This window comes from Meles meles, chromosome 8, assembly GCF_922984935.1.
Source record: "Meles meles chromosome 8, mMelMel3.1 paternal haplotype, whole genome shotgun sequence".
NCBI lineage: Eukaryota > Metazoa > Chordata > Mammalia > Carnivora > Mustelidae > Meles > Meles meles.
Genome location: NC_060073.1, coordinates 45884794 through 45903311, shown reverse-complemented (window position 1 = coordinate 45903311; position 18518 = coordinate 45884794). Strand labels below are relative to the sequence as shown.

At 34.6% G+C, this 18518-nt stretch overlaps 1 protein-coding gene across 9 annotated transcripts in view; it reads right to left on the bottom strand.

Annotated features, from left to right (window-relative positions):
* The window catches only part of SOX6 (SRY-box transcription factor 6), a 645777-nt gene that overhangs the window by 257614 nt on the left and 369645 nt on the right, over positions 1–18518 (bottom strand). For all 9 annotated transcript variants that reach the window (XM_046016041.1, XM_046016039.1, XM_046016042.1 and 6 more), the window contains one exon: positions 8039–8128. In XM_046016041.1, the coding sequence (XP_045871997.1) occupies positions 8039–8128 (90 nt within the window). The remainder of the gene's footprint in view (positions 1–8038; positions 8129–18518) is intronic.

Here is an 18518-nt window from a genome sequence, read left to right as displayed (position 1 = left end):
GGGTTATGGATCCTATCAGTAATTCTGTCTTACCATCTGTCTTTCTACCATATGACTCTCCCCTCTCTCACTTTCACATTCAGATCAAGATAAATACTTTTATAGAGAGCAACTATATTACTAAACCCCTTCCTGCTTTGTGATACTGTTTCACTTAAATAAAAAAGAGTTCCAGGGGAACTGTGTTAATTGTTATATTGTGGGAGAGGGAGAAGAGCCCAGAGACTATCTTTCTCTTTTCTCCACTGCAGAAGTATAAGATTCTGGGGAGTCTGAGAATTACGCTGCATTACATTAAACAGACTTTAGAGGCAGGACTTAGAACCTGTCTCCACAACTCTTGAGTGACCTCACACAAGCCACTGAATTCACTCAGTTTCATTTTATTCATATGTAAAATTAATATAATAATATTTTCCTCAATAGATTGTTATAATGAGGATCAAATGAAATAATTAGCTACTTTAGTACTGTTTCATTTATAAACAATAAAGCAACTTACAGAAGTTCATATTATATTACCTCTTGACAGAAAATAGATAGTATTTTAAAGATCAGTCTTATAATTAAGAAAATACAATAAACACTTGTATTACTTTTGAAGAAACCTTAGGAGGCTATGAAGATAATATTCCACCAGAGTAGAAATACCCTCTAATATCCTCTACATTTCCATTTAAAATTTTCCACAGCCAAATTTCCAGATGTTATTTTATTAATTCACCCATCATTCAACAAATATTTCTTAAACACCTGGTGTATTCGAGGTACTCTCTTAATTCAGTCCAACTGTATCACATCAGATAGCCACTAAGTGTTCTTAAATTCTTTTGTACATTGAGAATTATTTCCCTATCTCCTTAACCCCCTGAAACCCAAAACAAATTTTAATCTCTTCTATTCAACAAAGCTTCAATCAACCAACTTATACTAGGCCAAACTTCCCTAGATCTTTAATTGCTAGTCATATTAAATGTTCAAGACTGTTTACCATTTCAGCAACTTTTGATAAATCCAAATTTGAAAACAGATCTCTTAAAAATACGGCACCCCAATTAGAACACGATCCTTCAGACATAACTAGACCAAGGCAAAAATCTAATCATTTTATGTTATATTTCATTTAAGCTTTTAATAATAAAGTTGTCTAGCAATACTTGTAATGACATTAACCTGGTTGGAACATTGCTTGAGATTACTGCTATTAAAATGTATGCCATTTATAGTACTCTAGCCTCAATTAATGCTGCTACTGGAAAGGAGGCTACTTATGCAAATATGGTGGTGGGTTAGGGATGGGATTTTTGTTTAAAAAATATTAGATAAGACCCAGATACAGATCTATTGAAAATCTTTGATTAAGTGTTCCTCAAACTTTAGCAATATTCCAACTCTTATTGAAAGGTTTCAGAAATACTACTTTGCTTCATTTATACAATAAGATTTTAATTTGAAAGCACTTTTAAAAAATATTTTATTGAGGCACCTGGGTGGCTCAGTGGGTTAAAGCCTCTGCCTTTGGCTCAGGTCATGATCCCAGGGTCCTGGGATCGAGCCCCACATCGGGCTCTCTGCTCATTGGGGAGCCTGCTTCCCCCGCCCCCACCGCCAGTCTCTCTGCCTACTTGTGATCTCTGTCTGTCAAATAAATAAATAAAATCTTTTTAAAGAATACACTTATTAAAAAATATTTTATTTACTTGAGAGAAAGAGAGTGCATGAGTGGGGGGAGAAGCAGAGGAAGAGGGACAAGAAAACTCCATGTTAAGAGCAGAGTCCAATGTGGGGCTTGATCTTACAACCCCTAGATCATGACCTGAATGGAAATCAAGAGTCAGACACTCAACCAACTGAGGCACCCAGATGCTCCAGCAGGTTTTTTAAAAAGTAGACTCTAAAGAGATTTTTTTTTTAAAGATTTTATTTATTTATTTGACAGAGAGAGATCACAAGTAGGTAGAGAGTCAGGCAGAGAGAGAGAGGGAGAGGGAAGCAGGCTCCCCACCGAGCAGAGAGCCCGATGTGGGTGGGACTCGACCCCAGGACCCCGAGATCATGACCCGAGCTAAAGGCAGTGGCTTAACCCACTGACACCCAGGCACCCCTCTAAAGAGATTTTTAACATATTGTTTCTAAATATGTGGTAATATTAAGCTCACTGGGTTTAAGATTCATTTTTTCTTTCTTATTTATTTTTATTTTTTAAAGATTTTATTTTTCTGATAGAGAGAGAGAGCATAAGCAAGGGGACCAGCAGAGGGAGAGGGAGAAGCAGGCTCCCTGCTGAGCAGAGAGCCCAACTCAGGGCTCTATCCCAGGACCCTGGGATCATGACCTGAGCCAAAGACAGATGCTTAACCGACTGACCAAACAAGTGCCTCTAAAATTCATTTTTTAATGCTGCTCTTAATGATTCTACGGCCAACACTTTAATTCTTCCTCAGGCACCTAACATAGAATTTTTCAATGATAGTAATAAAAACTATGTTTCCTCCCTTCCCCAGCTTCATTTCATTCTTGAATCCAAAAGATGTTAATATGTAAATATAAGATCAGATAGAAAATAATATAAATATTTACTATTTGGAAAATAATGACAAGGAGAATTCAAAAAGCTCAAATTTATGAGATGCATAAAACTATTTCTACAAATATATTCATGGCTAACAGTACCTTTATTATTAAAGAAACAATGTTTAAAATGAAGTATTCAATTTAGGAACTTAGAGGATATCAGAAACAAACAAAAGAAAAAGTATAAGGAAAATAAGAAAAGGTGAGATAATATAGGTAAAAGCAAAATGAAGTAATTGGCATTCTGTAAAGCAATATAATTGAGAAATAAATCTCAAAACTGGATACTTACTGGGGTGTTGAGAGGAGAGATAAATAGAAAAACTGCTGGCAAGTAAAATTGAGGGACAAAGGGGACAGAACACAAATATGCAAAATTTAAAACGGAATATGTAAGAGTAAATAAAAAACAAAATAAGTGATCTTGTACTTTAAAATCAATATTGGTACATTTGAAAATCTCAGTGAAACATACAATTTTCTAGGAAATGTTTTTCCTAGAAAAACTGACTTAAAGGAAAATAGAAAATGTAAAAGGAAAAAAAATTATTACCAAAGAAAACTCTAGGCTTAGATGTTTTATGAGGATATTCTTTCAGGATTTCAAGGAATAAGTAATTCTCATGCTATCTTTTCAATACTTTACATAGCCTAGGAAAGGAAGGAAAGCTTTCCATTTCAACCATGAACTCTGGTAATAAAAATTAACAAAGATAGGACAAATAAAGAAAAACACAAACTACTCTCATTTATGATTACAGATGAAAAAATAACAACTGCAATATGAGCAAATAAAATTAGTCGGTACATTAAAATAAGACTACACCATGACTAATCAGGGTTTATTTCTTCAGTAAATTTGGAAAACAAAAACCAATAAGATATGCCATAAAATAAAATGCAATTTCTCATGGAAGCTCCTAATAAACTATGACTAAAATGTTTTTTAATAATAAAAGAATATCTTAAATATCTTAATACTTAGTGGTGAAATGTTAAAAACAATTCCATAAATTAAAAACTGCACAAAATACCTGCCATCACGTGTATTACTTATTATCATTCTTAATATTCTAGGTTTGTGTAATATGAGAAGAGATGAAAAAATGTGCATATAACTGCCAAAAAAGAGAAAACATATCAGCTGAAATATGAGTAAAGTTCAATAAAGAAGAAAGTTATAAAATGAGCCAGTGAAATTCATGAGCATCCCTAAATACGGTAACAAAAAGAAAATAGAATGAAAATATTTCATTCATAAGAGCAAGCAAAAATATTAAATATTATAGCAAAAACATCAAAAGAAACATGTAGAATCTATATTTAGAAATTAAGTCATTGTTTAGGGACAAAAGAATAAATGGTTTTGAATTAAAAGATTCAATACTATAGGGGCGCCTGGGTGGCTCAGTGGGTTAAGCCACTGCCTTCAGCTCGGGTCATGATCTCGGGGTCCTGGGATCGAGTCCCACATCGGGCTCTCTGCTCAGCAGGGAGCCTGCTTCCCTCACTCTCTCTCTCTGCCTGCCTCTCTATCTACTTGTGATCTCTCTCTGTCAAATAAATAAAAAAAAAATAAAAATCTTAAAAAAAAAAAAAAGATTCAATACTATAAAGATGTCAGTTCATCCTATGGTTTCACATGTGTATAATATAACCTTTCAAAAAATTGTTTTGGGATTTTAATTGACAATTAAATTAAAATAATACTAAAATAAACCTTAGAGAAGTATGCAAACACCTTAAAGAAAATTATGAATGTAGTCTTATAATATTTATTTTCAAAGACACTATAAAGCTACAGTGATTAATATAGCACAATACTAATAAAAGTTTAGATAGATCTATAGGCTAGAAGCTAAAACTGAGAAATGGTTTCAAATACACAATCAGTATGATAAAAGATGTTTTCTCATGTCAGAAGAGGTAAGATGGTTGTGTAATAAATAAACAGAGATATTTGGTTAATGGCTTAAGAAAAAAATTAAGTTGTATTTCTGTTGAAATTACACATCAATTGTATTCAAGAGGAATTAAAGAGTTAAATAAAATAAATATAAAAATGTAGTCAAAGAATTAAAACAAAATATAGCAGAATGGAGGAAGCCTTTCTAAACAAACACCCAACATAAAAGAGCATTAAAAAGGAGGGAACAATCTGACAACAAAAACCATGAAGTAAAAGAAAATGATAAAATGTAACATATACAATGGGTAAAAGTTAATACCATTAAAATACACAGTGAGAGCCTTACAAAAGCATAAGACTTAGACAAATCCTTTAAAGGAAAAATGGACAAACAACATAAATAAGCAATTCACAAAGGAAGAGACATTTAATACAAATAAATTTATGTCAAATACTTCATTCTCTATAAGAACCAAAGAAATTCAAATTAAATCAGCAGTAGTGTATCCTTTTCCCCTACCAAAACCGGCAAGAAGTTTTTAAAGTAATAGTAGTTGTTGAGGGCAAGAGAACACTTGCAGATACTAAGAGCAGCACACTGTGCCCTTTCTGTTGGGCAGTTTGGCAGTATGAATCCAGACTTTTAAAAAAAGAACCCATGCTTTGACCCAGTAATCTCACTTTTTAGGAATGTATCCTAAGAAAATAACCACTAATTAATATCAAAAATTACTAAAAAGTTATCTATATTCAACTTTTTCTTTATAATGACAAATAATAAAAAACTACTTAAATGTTGAATAAGAGACTCAGTTAAATTATGAGAACCTCACTTTATGCAATATTTCTGTAAATAAAAATTGCATTTTAGATGACTTAAATAACTTAATGACAGAAATTCACAATATATTATTAAGTGGGAAGAATAGCTCATAAAAGGATAGTAAAAGGATGATTCTAACTTTAGGGAAAAAAGATTTAACAAGTACATGTATTAATTAAAATGGAAAGGACATACAACATGACAGGTAGAATTAACTAACTAATTAATTTTATTTTGTATTTCTATATTTTTACACTAAATACGTAAAAAGAGAATTTGCTATTAATTCATTTACAACAAATTTTGTAATGAGGGAAAAATAAGAGGTATTAAAAATGCACAGTGCTTAAGATATAAAATACTGATAAGCCACAATAATATGTATGGGGGATAGTATTTAAATCAGTTTAAAATTTCAGAATAATTTTAACTAATTTAGGTGGATACTAACTAACTAGCCTGATCTCACCTGGACTAAAAATGCATGTTGAGTTTTAGCAGTGGTTGAATCAAGCTATCTGAACACAATTTAAACTAAATTTTATTTCAGTTCTCACTATATTATTGGTATGTTTTCTGTATAACATTTATGGTGACAAAATACTAGGTTGTAAAGAGAAACAATTATGTAAAGTAAATAAAAATGAAAAATTTAGTAAGAATCTTACCTCCTATGCTTATAAAACTGAGAGCAGCGCACAAGTGAAAATTCACATATCACATAAAGAATCCAGAAAAAAAGTTAAAGAATTTGAAAAGCCTAATTTTGTATGTGTTTTTGCTTTCAAGATGTAGACATTTTTTTCCAAGATTTAGACATTTTGACCATCTCAGGCTAGTACAGTTTTCATGTTATAAATTCATATTCAGAATGAAAAAGAAAGAAAGATGGAAAGGGGTCAAGAGGGAGGAGATAACCCAAAGCATAAAAATTTGATGCTGAATCATAACATAATAAAATGTTAGCTTCCACATGACTAAGAAAAAGCAAGACCCCCATCATTCATGCTGGCAAAAGCTTGCCTTTGCATAAACCATTTCTGTTCTCACTGTTGTAAAACCAATGACTTCGGAAAGGATAGAAAACCCAGAATGACATGCAAAGTAGCACACAGCATGTTATTGCAGCTAGATGGAGAATATGTCTCTAATGACTTTCTTTCTACCCATCAGTTGTAAGTTAAGTTTATTTTCCCCCAAAATAGCAAATGGCCTTTATGAGTGAGTACAGTACAGAAGCAGGAAAATTTAAAATAATATCCAATTTCCACTTAATTTTAACACTGTATTAGTTAATAGCATGAGTTACTAATTATTTCCTGAGAAAGAGATGACTACCTTTTGTCTTCATTTAAATTGAACACAACATGCCTAAACATTAGACAATTTTCTGTAACAAATTAAAAATACCATTTTCACCAGATAGTTATTGCCAGATGTTTATCTTAAATGAGACATTATCCATGACCAATAGGAAGATTCACCTGAAGTTGTTTGACAACTTCACAAAACTAACACAAATTCCCAAATTGTTAGTGCGAATCAGAGCGATGACTGTAAGAGATACCTTATAGAATTAATTAATGACCATGGATTCTACTCATGATACCAAAACTTATACGATCCTTCTTCTCCACAAAAGCATCAACAAGAGAGATTTAGGGAAGAAGAAGCACTTCCTGACTGAGAGGGAAACTTAATTTTTAATGGTTCTTTTTTTTTTTTAAGATTTATTTATTTGACAGGCAGAGATCACAAGCAGGCAGAGAGGCAGGCAGAGAGAGAGGAGGAAGCAGGCCTCCTGCTGAGCAGAGAGCCCGACATGGGGCACGGTTCCAGGACCCTGGGATCATGACCTGAGCCGAAGGCAGAGGCCTTAACCCACTGAGCCACCCAGGCGCCCCAATTTTTAATGGTTCTTAACATGTTTCAAAATAATAGTATTAATCACACATCTTCAGAACTACACATGCTCATCCTCAGCAGGGTCAGAGGTCATGAAAAGTTAAATCCTATGAAATCTGGGTGAGATTAATCAACCTATGTTCCTATGGGTATCTTAATAAAAACAGCAACCATAATTCAACCTCATAAGTATTTTCTAAGTGCCAGAAACTTTTCTCAAAGCTTTACTGTATTAATCCTCTTAATGAGCCTATGAGGTAGAAACTCTTACTCTCCCATTTTGGATACGAGGAATTAGAAACATAGAAAAGTTCAGTGACTTGCCCAAAGTCACTCAGCTACTAAGTGACAGAGCCAGGACTTAAAAACGGTAGCCAAGCTTCAAAATCCACCCATAAGCCATTACATACAACACATTCTATAAACTCTTTTTTACAGGTGCTACCCTTGACCATTTTGACCAGAAGAAATGCAAATTAATGATTTGGATTCATAAATTAAACCATTATTATGATTTCAAGAGGGAAGACTTAAATTATCTTTAACTTAATTTGTCCTTCATCTTTTGACATTTGTTTCTTTTTCACACCTTTCTGTTAAGTAAATTAATGAAGCAATTTATCTAATAATTTATATGTTTATAGACTTAAAAAAAGGGAAGTCAAGAATTTCATTCTGTAAACATTATAGGAATAAAAGTTCAAGGACACACTATACATTTACCCTCTCATATATAAACAAATATTAAAGGTAAGAATTTAATTAGGGTACAGAGAGCAATAAGCATGTTCTCCACACTGATATGTTTGATATTTCATATATTGTACCTTTAATTTCTCCAAGAAGTTCACTGGTATTTAGTCTTTCCATTTTTTCCTTCCAATCTTTTGAAAGTAGTTTTTCCATGCAGGAGGAATCTATTAGAGTAAAAAAGTAAGGATTAAATATATTACATATGTAATTTTTAGGTATTAAAATATTACAAATCCAAAAAGCCAGTTTATGGAGAAATTCTCTCATTTTAAAATGATCAAAGTTACTTTTCATTGTTCTTTTAACCCTAGGATACAGACAATTATATTACTGTATCTATCACAAAATACCACAACTGAACTTATTTTTACCAGAATATTATTTGAACTATTCCCAGGAAAAAAGATAATGCTTAATAATTTTGTCTTGGTATTTAAATATAATTCTATTAATATTCAGTCAGCATTTATCATTTTTTAGACTGATAGGACAGAAAAGGGGGTTCTTTTCTATGATAGGCTTAAGTTTAGATGTTGGTCCTTTTAATCCAGGTGATTTTTTTTTTTAAGTCTAAGCAAAATTAATGTGCTCTTCAAGGAAGAATGACAAATCTTCAAGGGAGAAGAAACCAAACAAAGTGTAACCACTTAGTCCTTAAAAAAAAGAAATAAAATATGGCAATTTTTGTAAAATACCCATTTAGAGAAAAATTCAAAGAAAATAAAGTCAAGATGTTCTCTGTCCCTCAGTAACAAAAACCACTAAAACTTTTCTCTTATATAGAAAGGGATATATATTCTTATAAAGGAATATTCAGTTAAACACTACTTTTCCTACTGCATATCTAAATAACATACTAGATTATAGGGAGTGATTATAGTTGTTTCTATAAAGATTCATAAAGGTTACAGAAATCTAAATTTTAGAATGTCCTAATAATCAGCAAAACTTTCTCAATGAGTTATTTTTTTGTCTCTATTCAGATGGGTTTGCAACTAGAGCTACCGCTTACAACTATATATATATCTATATCTATCTATCTATCTATCTATCTATCTATATATTTTTTAAGCTTCAAATCTTAACAAATAGGTCATGTTTCCAAAAGGGAATGCAGATTTAAATACTAAATCCTTGGTGAAAGCACACTTGCATTTAACTTTAACATTCCAAGTGTCAAAATTCTGATAACTTCTTTTTAAAATTATATTTAAAATAGTTACTCCAATTCCAAATGCCTTTCCTCTCCCATATCAGTACCTATCTCTTTAGCATTTTCTCTTTCATTTTTTTTCTCCAACTTCTAAATCCTCCTTGAATTTTTTAGAATGACAGTAAGGTCAAGATGGATCTAAAGGGTTTTAGAAACTAGATAAGCTTTAAAAAAACAGTGAGCCCTGGGTAAGAAATGAGAACACCGTTGCATCGTTAGAAAGTATTGGTGAAAACAATTAACATTTGTCCATGACATGATCAATCAATCAAGGAATGGATGGAATCCAGAACAGTGTGCCATGAAATGGCTGATGAAGAACACCAACCATTCCAACTCGCTATCACAGAAGCTAAAATTCTTTCTAAATAGATTCTATTAAGTGAAATCTCACTGCCCATTCCCTTCCCTCTTCCCTTTATCTTTCCCTCCTCCTTTTATTCTATTTTTTCCTATTTAGTTTTTTAGGCTTCAACAAGTGATCTACTATCATGATTAAAAATTGGATACTGAGTGACCTTCCAAAAGGAACTATGTGCATATATATACACCAGTTTGCATTTAATTTCCAAAATGTTCTCTTGCTACTTTTATTTCATATTCAAAAATAAGGTATGTACTTTGTTTTATACACATTTTGTTTTCATGCTAAAGTAATGAAAATACTAAATTTGGGAATTAAAAAGTAAATCCTCAAAGCCATGCCTAACAGAGATTAATTTTTCCCAAAACAGATTTAAATTTCTGAGAGAGGTCAATAGAACATCAAATCATGGATAAGAATAATCAATAAAATGACTTCAAGTTCCTATGCTACCCAGTTCTGTTAGTGCTTTTTCATTTTTAACCCTTTCATACATGTTGTAACATTGAACTAAACTGATAATCAATGATATAAATGCTAAAGCATAATTTGTTTGGTTCAAATTTGAGTTGAGAGTATATATTATAATAGTAAAAGACAAAAGCCCAATTTACTAGTAATGATCACAAATTCAGAGCAAGTTCATAAACTAGGATTAGATACACACTAATGTAAAACAGGCTAAAATATGTCTCTCATTTCTATAAATAGACCTGAAATCTTTCAGAGCTCCAGGAAAAGAATGCTGAAGCTTCATGGGAGAAAAATAGAACTGTATGGACAACAGGAATACACACTTCAAACATAAATCAGACCATGTGTACACAGCTTCACATAAAAGCTACTCATTAATAAAATGGTTAATAACATCAAAGCATTTCACATTCCTATTAAAAAATTAATCCTCAACATAATGCTGAGTTAATCTAGTTAATATGAGTTCCCATTTCAGTAGAAGACACTGAGGGGAAAAAAATAAAGCAGGCTTTCCATGTTTATATTTATAACTCATGAAAATATTTAATAACAATCACCAATTGCCTTTCACTACAGAACAATAGAAGTCACTGCATATAGCCTTATTAATTTAACCTCAATTCTAAGAGATTCCAGGAAGATTCAAAACTCAGGAAGTCTCTTGAAAAACTCCCCTCTTTCTCACCTAATTATCTGACTGCCAAACCTCAAAGGGCATGCCACAATTAGTTTTAGCATGCTCCATACCGTAATGTAAAGCAAGGAAGATGAGGGGGAGAAGGCCAGAAGATAGGGAGTATTAACAAATACCACACAGGTGAAGGACACTACTGTTGTCCCTGAGGCGTTTCTGACTTGGAATGAGGAAGTATATAATAGATAAAGTTGTAAATGAAAATTTATGTTTTAAAATTTCCCACTCAGCACAATATTCAGGTAAGGGTTTAAATTAAAAAGAATGAATACTGTTACACTGAAAAAAAAAAAAAAAAAGGATTCAGCCTCTATATGGCACATCCTTCAACTACATTAACAGGACACTAGCTTTACAGAGGTAATTGATCAGATCAGACTTAACCCCATTCTGATCACGCACAAAGGCTAAAACCAAAAAGGTGAGAATTAGTCAAGAAGTCCAGTTTGTATTATGTACATGGGAAGAGTAAGACCACACAGACTGGCTTTAACTCAGTATCATGGAGGATTCCAGATGAAATAAAAGGACCTAATATGACCTAGATATTCTTGGATTATTTTATACAGAAAAATATGTTTTAGGCAATTGACTTGAGAACAGCTAATATACTTAGACAGTAGTTCTGCAGTTCTCAAAACATGAAATAATATATAGCATATTTTACTATCTGAGTTTGATTATTCAAATTTTAGTATTTTGACGGAACTGCCTTCAGCTAAAAAATAGGAAAGAAACTACATACTTTTTGGAAATTAGGAGAAAGAACCACAACATTACAAGATTTTTTAAAAAGTCACCATGAAATGTACACATTAAAAAGAATGTAAGCCATAATATTTCAGCATAAAAGGGGAAAATGCCAAAATTAACCCAACTTACTTTGAAAGGATTAGTGTCCATAAATTAATATATGTTCAGTGAAATGCAGGATTTTATTACATTTATCTTAGGTACTTTTTGTAAATAATGTGATTAAAACAAAATTCAAAAATCAAGAGGTGCACTTCAATTCTTGCTTATATTTTAATCAAGGATGTGAAAGGCTTTGACATGTTAAAATTCATTCTCAGTCACAGTTTTTTGTTTTTCTCTTTTCCTTTGCATTTTAAGGTTTTCAAGAAACTTATTCTAAAGAAAAAAGTAAAAATACTATTCAGAAATAATTTTTAATAAATACCCTGCATAATGGATTGCAAAGCAACATTTCTGCTTCCTAAGTATCAAGGTTTCAAGCCAGGTGAGTCAAGAATGCTTTATCATGCTAGCAATTAATTTCACCATATAAGAGAAATTTGAAGTGAGAGTATATGAGATATTTATTTCCTAACCTGTATTATAATATTTTATAATATTTAAATAAATATTTATATTTATTTAAATATTATAAAATAAATGAATATTTTATAATATTTAAATAAAGCCACAGCAATATTAACTCCTATTCTGCACAAAGTGAAAGTATTTAAAACGTGCCAAAGAGAATAAATAAATAAATCACTGATTGCTAAAACTCCAGCATGGGGAAAGGGGAAAGAATAATGGGAAAAAATTTTAGGGCACGGGTACTTTAAAACAATTCGCCTGTGAGTAAACAATAGTCCTTCTGCCTCAATGTGATGAAGTTATAAATTCTAAAACATTAGAAACATGACATGAAAAATTCTTTAAAATATTTCAGTGAGAAAAAACAATGACTGCTGCCACAGTATGCAGATTTCTTCTTGCTTTAAATCTTTTAAGAGAATATTAAATCAATTCCTTTTATTTTTACAATAAGAATCACAGATTTCAAATGCAATAAATTTTTATGTATTCAAGAACAATGGTAAATTATCAAAAGTACCTTTGGTTTACTACTAGTTCAGACTATATACATGTATTTATACTCCTCCAGCTGATCATCCATCCCACATTTTTCATTAGGAAACAGAGATGCACATGCCAGTTACTGTACATTTTTCCACAGTGACAAGTGCTCCACAATACAGTGGGATAAAATTGGAGCTTGGAGAGCTTGAAGAGCACTCTTAAATTTTAATTAAAACCCTCCAAGCTCACTAAAAATAATTAGACACCAAAATGTGCCAGTTTTATTTTGAAGTCACTATAACGTACAAAGCATACTCCCTGACGAATGCTCGTGCTGTCCTTCTCTCTCTCCCCCTCTCTCCAATGAAACAACTGATTTTCCAAATACGAACAAGGGGGTATAAATAGAGGCTGTTTTCAGGCCTGCTCTTCATGCTGGAGAGCTGGCAGAAAAGAGAGCAGAATGGGTTTTTCAGACTGCACCAAATGAACCTAGAATAACTTGCCTTAACAGAGTTCGAATCACTGACAAACTCTAGATAAAATTCAGTCTGCAAGAAACACGAGTTATATCACTGATCTTTTTTGATCCAAAAGCCAAACCTTTAACCTCTTAAATGTTTTTGCTATCTTAAAATATCTCATACAATGCTATATTCCATCCTATTTTTAGCCAAGCAGCAAGAGAAAGCATGCCTTTCCCATACAGCAGGGCAGTGATATAAACATCAACACAGATGCTCTGCCAGGAAGAGCTGGACTTCTCAAGCACTTGATCATTAAGGAATGCACCAACTGTTTTGGATAATCTCGTGCCAGCTCCCCTTTTGCTCCACACTCCCCTCTGGGAGTGGCCAATCTTGTCCTGGTCCTAATTTTTCATTTTACTCCTCCATAGAACCCCCCATCCCCAAAAATATGAGAAATGGCATTTATGCCTAGCAATGAAAAAGCAGGCTCACTTCCCCAAACAGACCAAAACTTTAAAACAATTAACCCTCCCCTCTTCTTTCAGATAAATTACTAAGTATAAAATGCAATCTGTTTCCTTTGTTTATTCAATATGAACAATTTGTAAATGACTCAAGGATAAAATTCAGAAAATGTTGTGCTAAATTAGAACCATTATAAACATGCTAATGACTCAATGCTTGAGTAAAACATGCATGATCGGTGTGAAGAAATAGATTTAGTTCCTGTGAAATTCTGTTGTGCTGCCTTAAAATGATTTGGTCATTAAATCAGATATTTTTCCTTCCAGGAAAAAATGTTAATTCCACAACCACTTTACTAGATAATATACTGTGAGTGTGTATGTATGTGTGTGTCAATGGGAGCTTTGGAAATGTCATTAGAACTGTTAGATGCAAGATTTTGGCATATTCATAAGGGAGAAAAAGATCCACATTTGAAACCAGGAAGAAGTACACATGCAGACATCATTGCATCAGGTGCAATATTCGTTCTTTGTACCATTTTTGTCTACCAAAGTCTTTGATAATTTTTTATGGGAATCCCTTAAAATTGGCACTTAACAGACATTCATGGAAATCACGTTGTTCTAAGCAAGAAAGAAGTACACGTTTCATCTGCTTTCCAAGGCTGCTTAGCACCTAGAACAGTATCAGAGGGATCACTCAAAAGCAAATTTCTCTCCCATGTCCATCAAAGCATAACTACTACCAATGCCAATACAGAGATAGAGGGGAACACCCAGCAGGCTATTCAGAGGCTCATAGCCTACTGCTGTCACTGAAAGAGACTTCAAGGGTCATTAAGACCAATACCCTCATTTCAGAAACAAGAGAACAGAGTCAAGATAAGGAAGTCATTTGCCTTACCCAAGGTCAAGCAGTTGATGACAGAGCCTGGACTCCAGTTCCGTGCTAGTTTTACTGAAATGACTATTTAAATCATACTTGAACATCAATATTATAGTCTCTATACCACAGCATCAATTGTAGAGAGTGAATAGTTATATCTATTATGTTTCCCACACAGAATGAAGCACTCTAGTTCCTTGGAGAGGAGGGGCCACTACAAAGTCCAGGTACTGCTGTGAAAAGTCAATAGTGTTCAACAGCCAGTTCTCGACACAAACTCCGTTATTCTAGTCTTCCTGTTCCTTCATATTTCCTTTTCCTTAATACTTTATCTTAGTTTGAACTAAGAGCTTTCCTTTTCTGAATATCATCCACTAAGGAATAGTTAAGAGGCTGCTTAAAAATACTACTGAACTTAAAAAGAAATCCCTTCCAAAATGTTCCATGCTCCTGGATTGGAAGAATAAATATTGTGAAAATGTCTATGCTACCTAAAGCAATCTACACATTAAATGCAATCCCTATCAAAATACCATCCATTTTTTTCCAAAGAAATGGAACAAATAATCCTAAAATTTATATGGAACCAGAAAAGACCTTGAATAGCCAAAGGAATATTGAAAAAGAAAGCCAAAGTTGGTGGCATCACAATTACGGACTTCAAGCTCTATTACAAAGCTGTCATCATCAAGACAGTGTGGTACTGGCACAAAAACAGACACAGAGATCAATGGAACAGAATAGAGAGCCCAGAAATAGACCCTCAACTCTATGGTCCACTAATCTTTGACAAAGCAGGAAAGAATGTCCAATGGAAAAAAGACAGCCTCTTCAATAAATGGTGCTGGGAAAATTGGACAGCCACATGCAGAAAAATGAAATTGGACCACTTCCTTACACCACACACGAAAATAGACTCCAAATGGATGAAGGACCTCAATGTGAGAAAGGAATCCATCAAAATCCTTGAGGAGAATGCAGGCAGCAACCTCTTCGACCTCAGCCACAGCAACATCTTCCTAGGAACATCAGCAAAGGCAAGGGAAGCAAGGGCAAAAATGAACTATTGGGATTTCATCAAGATCAAAAGCTTTTGGGGGCGCCTGGGTGGCTCAGTGGGTTAAAGCCTCTGCCTTTCGCTCGGGTCATGATCCCAGGGTCCTGGGATCGAGCCCCGCATCGGGCTCTCTGCTTGGCAGGGAGCCTGCTTCCTCCTCTCTCTCTGCCTGCCTCTCTCCCTACTTGTGATCTCTATCTGTCAAATAAATAAATAAAATCTTAAAAAAAAAAGTGAAAAAAAAAAAAAGATCAAAAGCTTTTGCACAGCAAAGGAAACAGTTAAGAAAACCAAAAGACAACTGACAGAATGGGAGAAGATATTTGCAAACGACATATCAGATAAAGGGCTAGTATCCAAAATTTATAAGGAACTTAGCAAACTCAACACCCAAAGAACAAACAATCCAATCAAGAAATGGGCAGAGGACATGAACAGACATTTCTGCAAAGAAGACATCCAGATGGCCAACAGACACATGAAAAAGTGTTCCACATCACTCGGCATCAGGGAAATACAAATCAAAACCACAATGAGATATCACCTCACACCAGTCAGAATGGCTAAAATTAACAAGTCAGGAAATGACAGATGCTGGCGAGGATGCGGAGAAAGGGGAACCCTCCTCCACTGTTGGTGGGAATGCAAGCTGGTACAACCACTCTGGAAAACAGCATGGAGGTTCCTCAAAATGTTGAAAATAGAACTACCCTATGACTCAGCAATTGCACTACTTTACCCTAAAGATACAAACGCAGTGATCCGAAGGGGCACGTGTACCCGAATGTTTATAGTAGCAATGTCTACAATAGCCAAACTATGGAAAGAATCTAGATGTCCATCAACAGATGGATGGATAAAGAAGAGGTGGTATATATACACAATGGAATACTATGCAGCCATCAAAAGAAATGAAATCTTGCCATTTGCGATGACGTGGATGGAACTAGAGGGTATCATGCTTAGTGAAATAAGTCAATCGGAGAAAGACAACTATCATATGATCTCCCTGATATGAGGACGTGGAGATGCAACATGGGGCGTTAGGGGGATAGGAGAAGAATAAATGAAACAAGATGGGATTGGGAGGGAGACAAACCATAAATGACTCTTAATCTCACAAAACAAACTGGGGGTTGCTGGGGGGAAGGTGGGGTTGGGAAAGGGGGAGCGGGCTATGGACATTGGGGTGGGTAAGTGCTATCGTGAGTGCTGTGAATTGTGTAAACCTGGCGATTCACAGACCTGTACCCCTGGGGATAAAAATACATTATATGTTTATAAAAAAAAAATTGGAAGGGGAGGTGAACCATAAGAGACTATGGACTCTGAAAAACAACCTGAGGGTTTTGAAGGGGCGGGGTGGGAGGTTGGGGGAACCAGGTGGTGGGTAATAGGGAGGGCAGGTATTGCATGGAGCACTGGGTGTTGTGCAAAAACAATGAATACTGTTACGCTGAAAAAATAAATAAATTTATACAAAAAAAAAAAAAGAAATGAAATCTTGCCATTGGCGACGACATGAATGGAACTAGAGGGTATCATGCTTAGTGAAATAAGTCAATCGGAGAAAGACAACTATCATATGATCTCCCTGATATGAGGAAGTGGAGATGCAACATGGGGGGTTAGGGGGATAGGAGAAAAATAAATGAAACAAGATGGGATTGGGAAGGAGACAAACTATAAGTGACTCTTAATCTCACAAAACATAAAATTATTACTCATCATTACCTCCTCTCATGACCTGCCCTATATTCTATGGCTCCATTGCCAAAAGCTAAGGTAATCAAACCATAAAACATGGGACACTGTTCTTGGGTTTTAAAATGTTTCATTTTTACATTTTTCAACACTTAACTGCTTTTTAGAAACTACTTTAGACTGTGAAAACAATAACTTAGTGTCCTATATTCCTTCTTTCGGTTTCTTTGGGGAAATATTTCTGAATACCACCATCGTCCTGATGGAGTTACCAGTCACAGAGCTCTACCACCTGCTTCCTACCACTCCTGCTAGCCACACAGACAGTAATTTGGCTCAATCAGAATTCTCTGCTGGAACTATGTGGAAAGGCTCTCTTAAACTCGGGTTGGAAACTATAAGCATGTGGACTTGACTTGTCATGCCCATCTTCTCTGGCACATGGAAGAGCCTGTATGAAATAAGAGTGAATGAAGCCAAAAATACAAAGAAAAACAGACAGGAAAGAAGAGAAGATAAACAAAATCTTTACATCTTTACATATATACATGCTACATATGCTAAAATCTTTATATCTACATATGCTAAGTATGTTAGCATACTTACATCTAAAAAAGCAAAAGCCAAACAAATTTTTTTAAAGATTTATTTGTTTATTTGAGGTGGTAGGGGCTGAGGGGAGAGAGAGAGAGAGAATCTCAAGCATACTCCTCCGCTGAGCACAGAGCCTGATGTGGGGCATGATTTCACCACCAGGAAATCATGACTTGAGCTAATATCGAGATTTGGATGCTTCAGGGCACCTGGGTGGCTCAATGGGTTAAAGCCTCTGCCTTGGGGCGCCTGGGTGGCTCAGTGGATTAAGTCGCTGCCTTCGGCCCAGGTCATGATCTCAGGGTCCTGGGATCGAGCCCCGCGTCAGGCTCTCTGCTCCGCGGGGAGCCTGCTTCCTCCTCTCTCTCTGCCTGCCTCTCTGCCTACTTGTGATCTCTGTCTGTCAAATAAATAAAATCTTTAAAAAAAAAAAAAAAAAAAAAGCCTCTGCCTTCAACTCAGGTCATGATCCCAGGGCCCTGGGATCGAGCCCTGCATCAGTCTTTCTGCTCAGTGGGAAGCCTGCTTCCTCCTCTCTCTGTGCCTGCCTCTCTGCCTACTTGTGATCGATCTCTGTTTGTCAAATAAATAAATAAATAAATAAATAAATATCTTTAAAAAAAAAAAAAAAAAAGATTTGGAAGCTTCATCAACTGAGCCACCCAGGCACCCCAGCCCTGGTTATGGAGCCAAAGTCCCAAAACCCACAGTCATGCCAGTTGCAGACCCAGGAGGCTTGACATCGTAAGTTCTAGTTGAAGTGCAAAGGCCTGAGACCCAAGAGAACCAGTGGTGTAGTTCCAGTCCAAAAAAAGA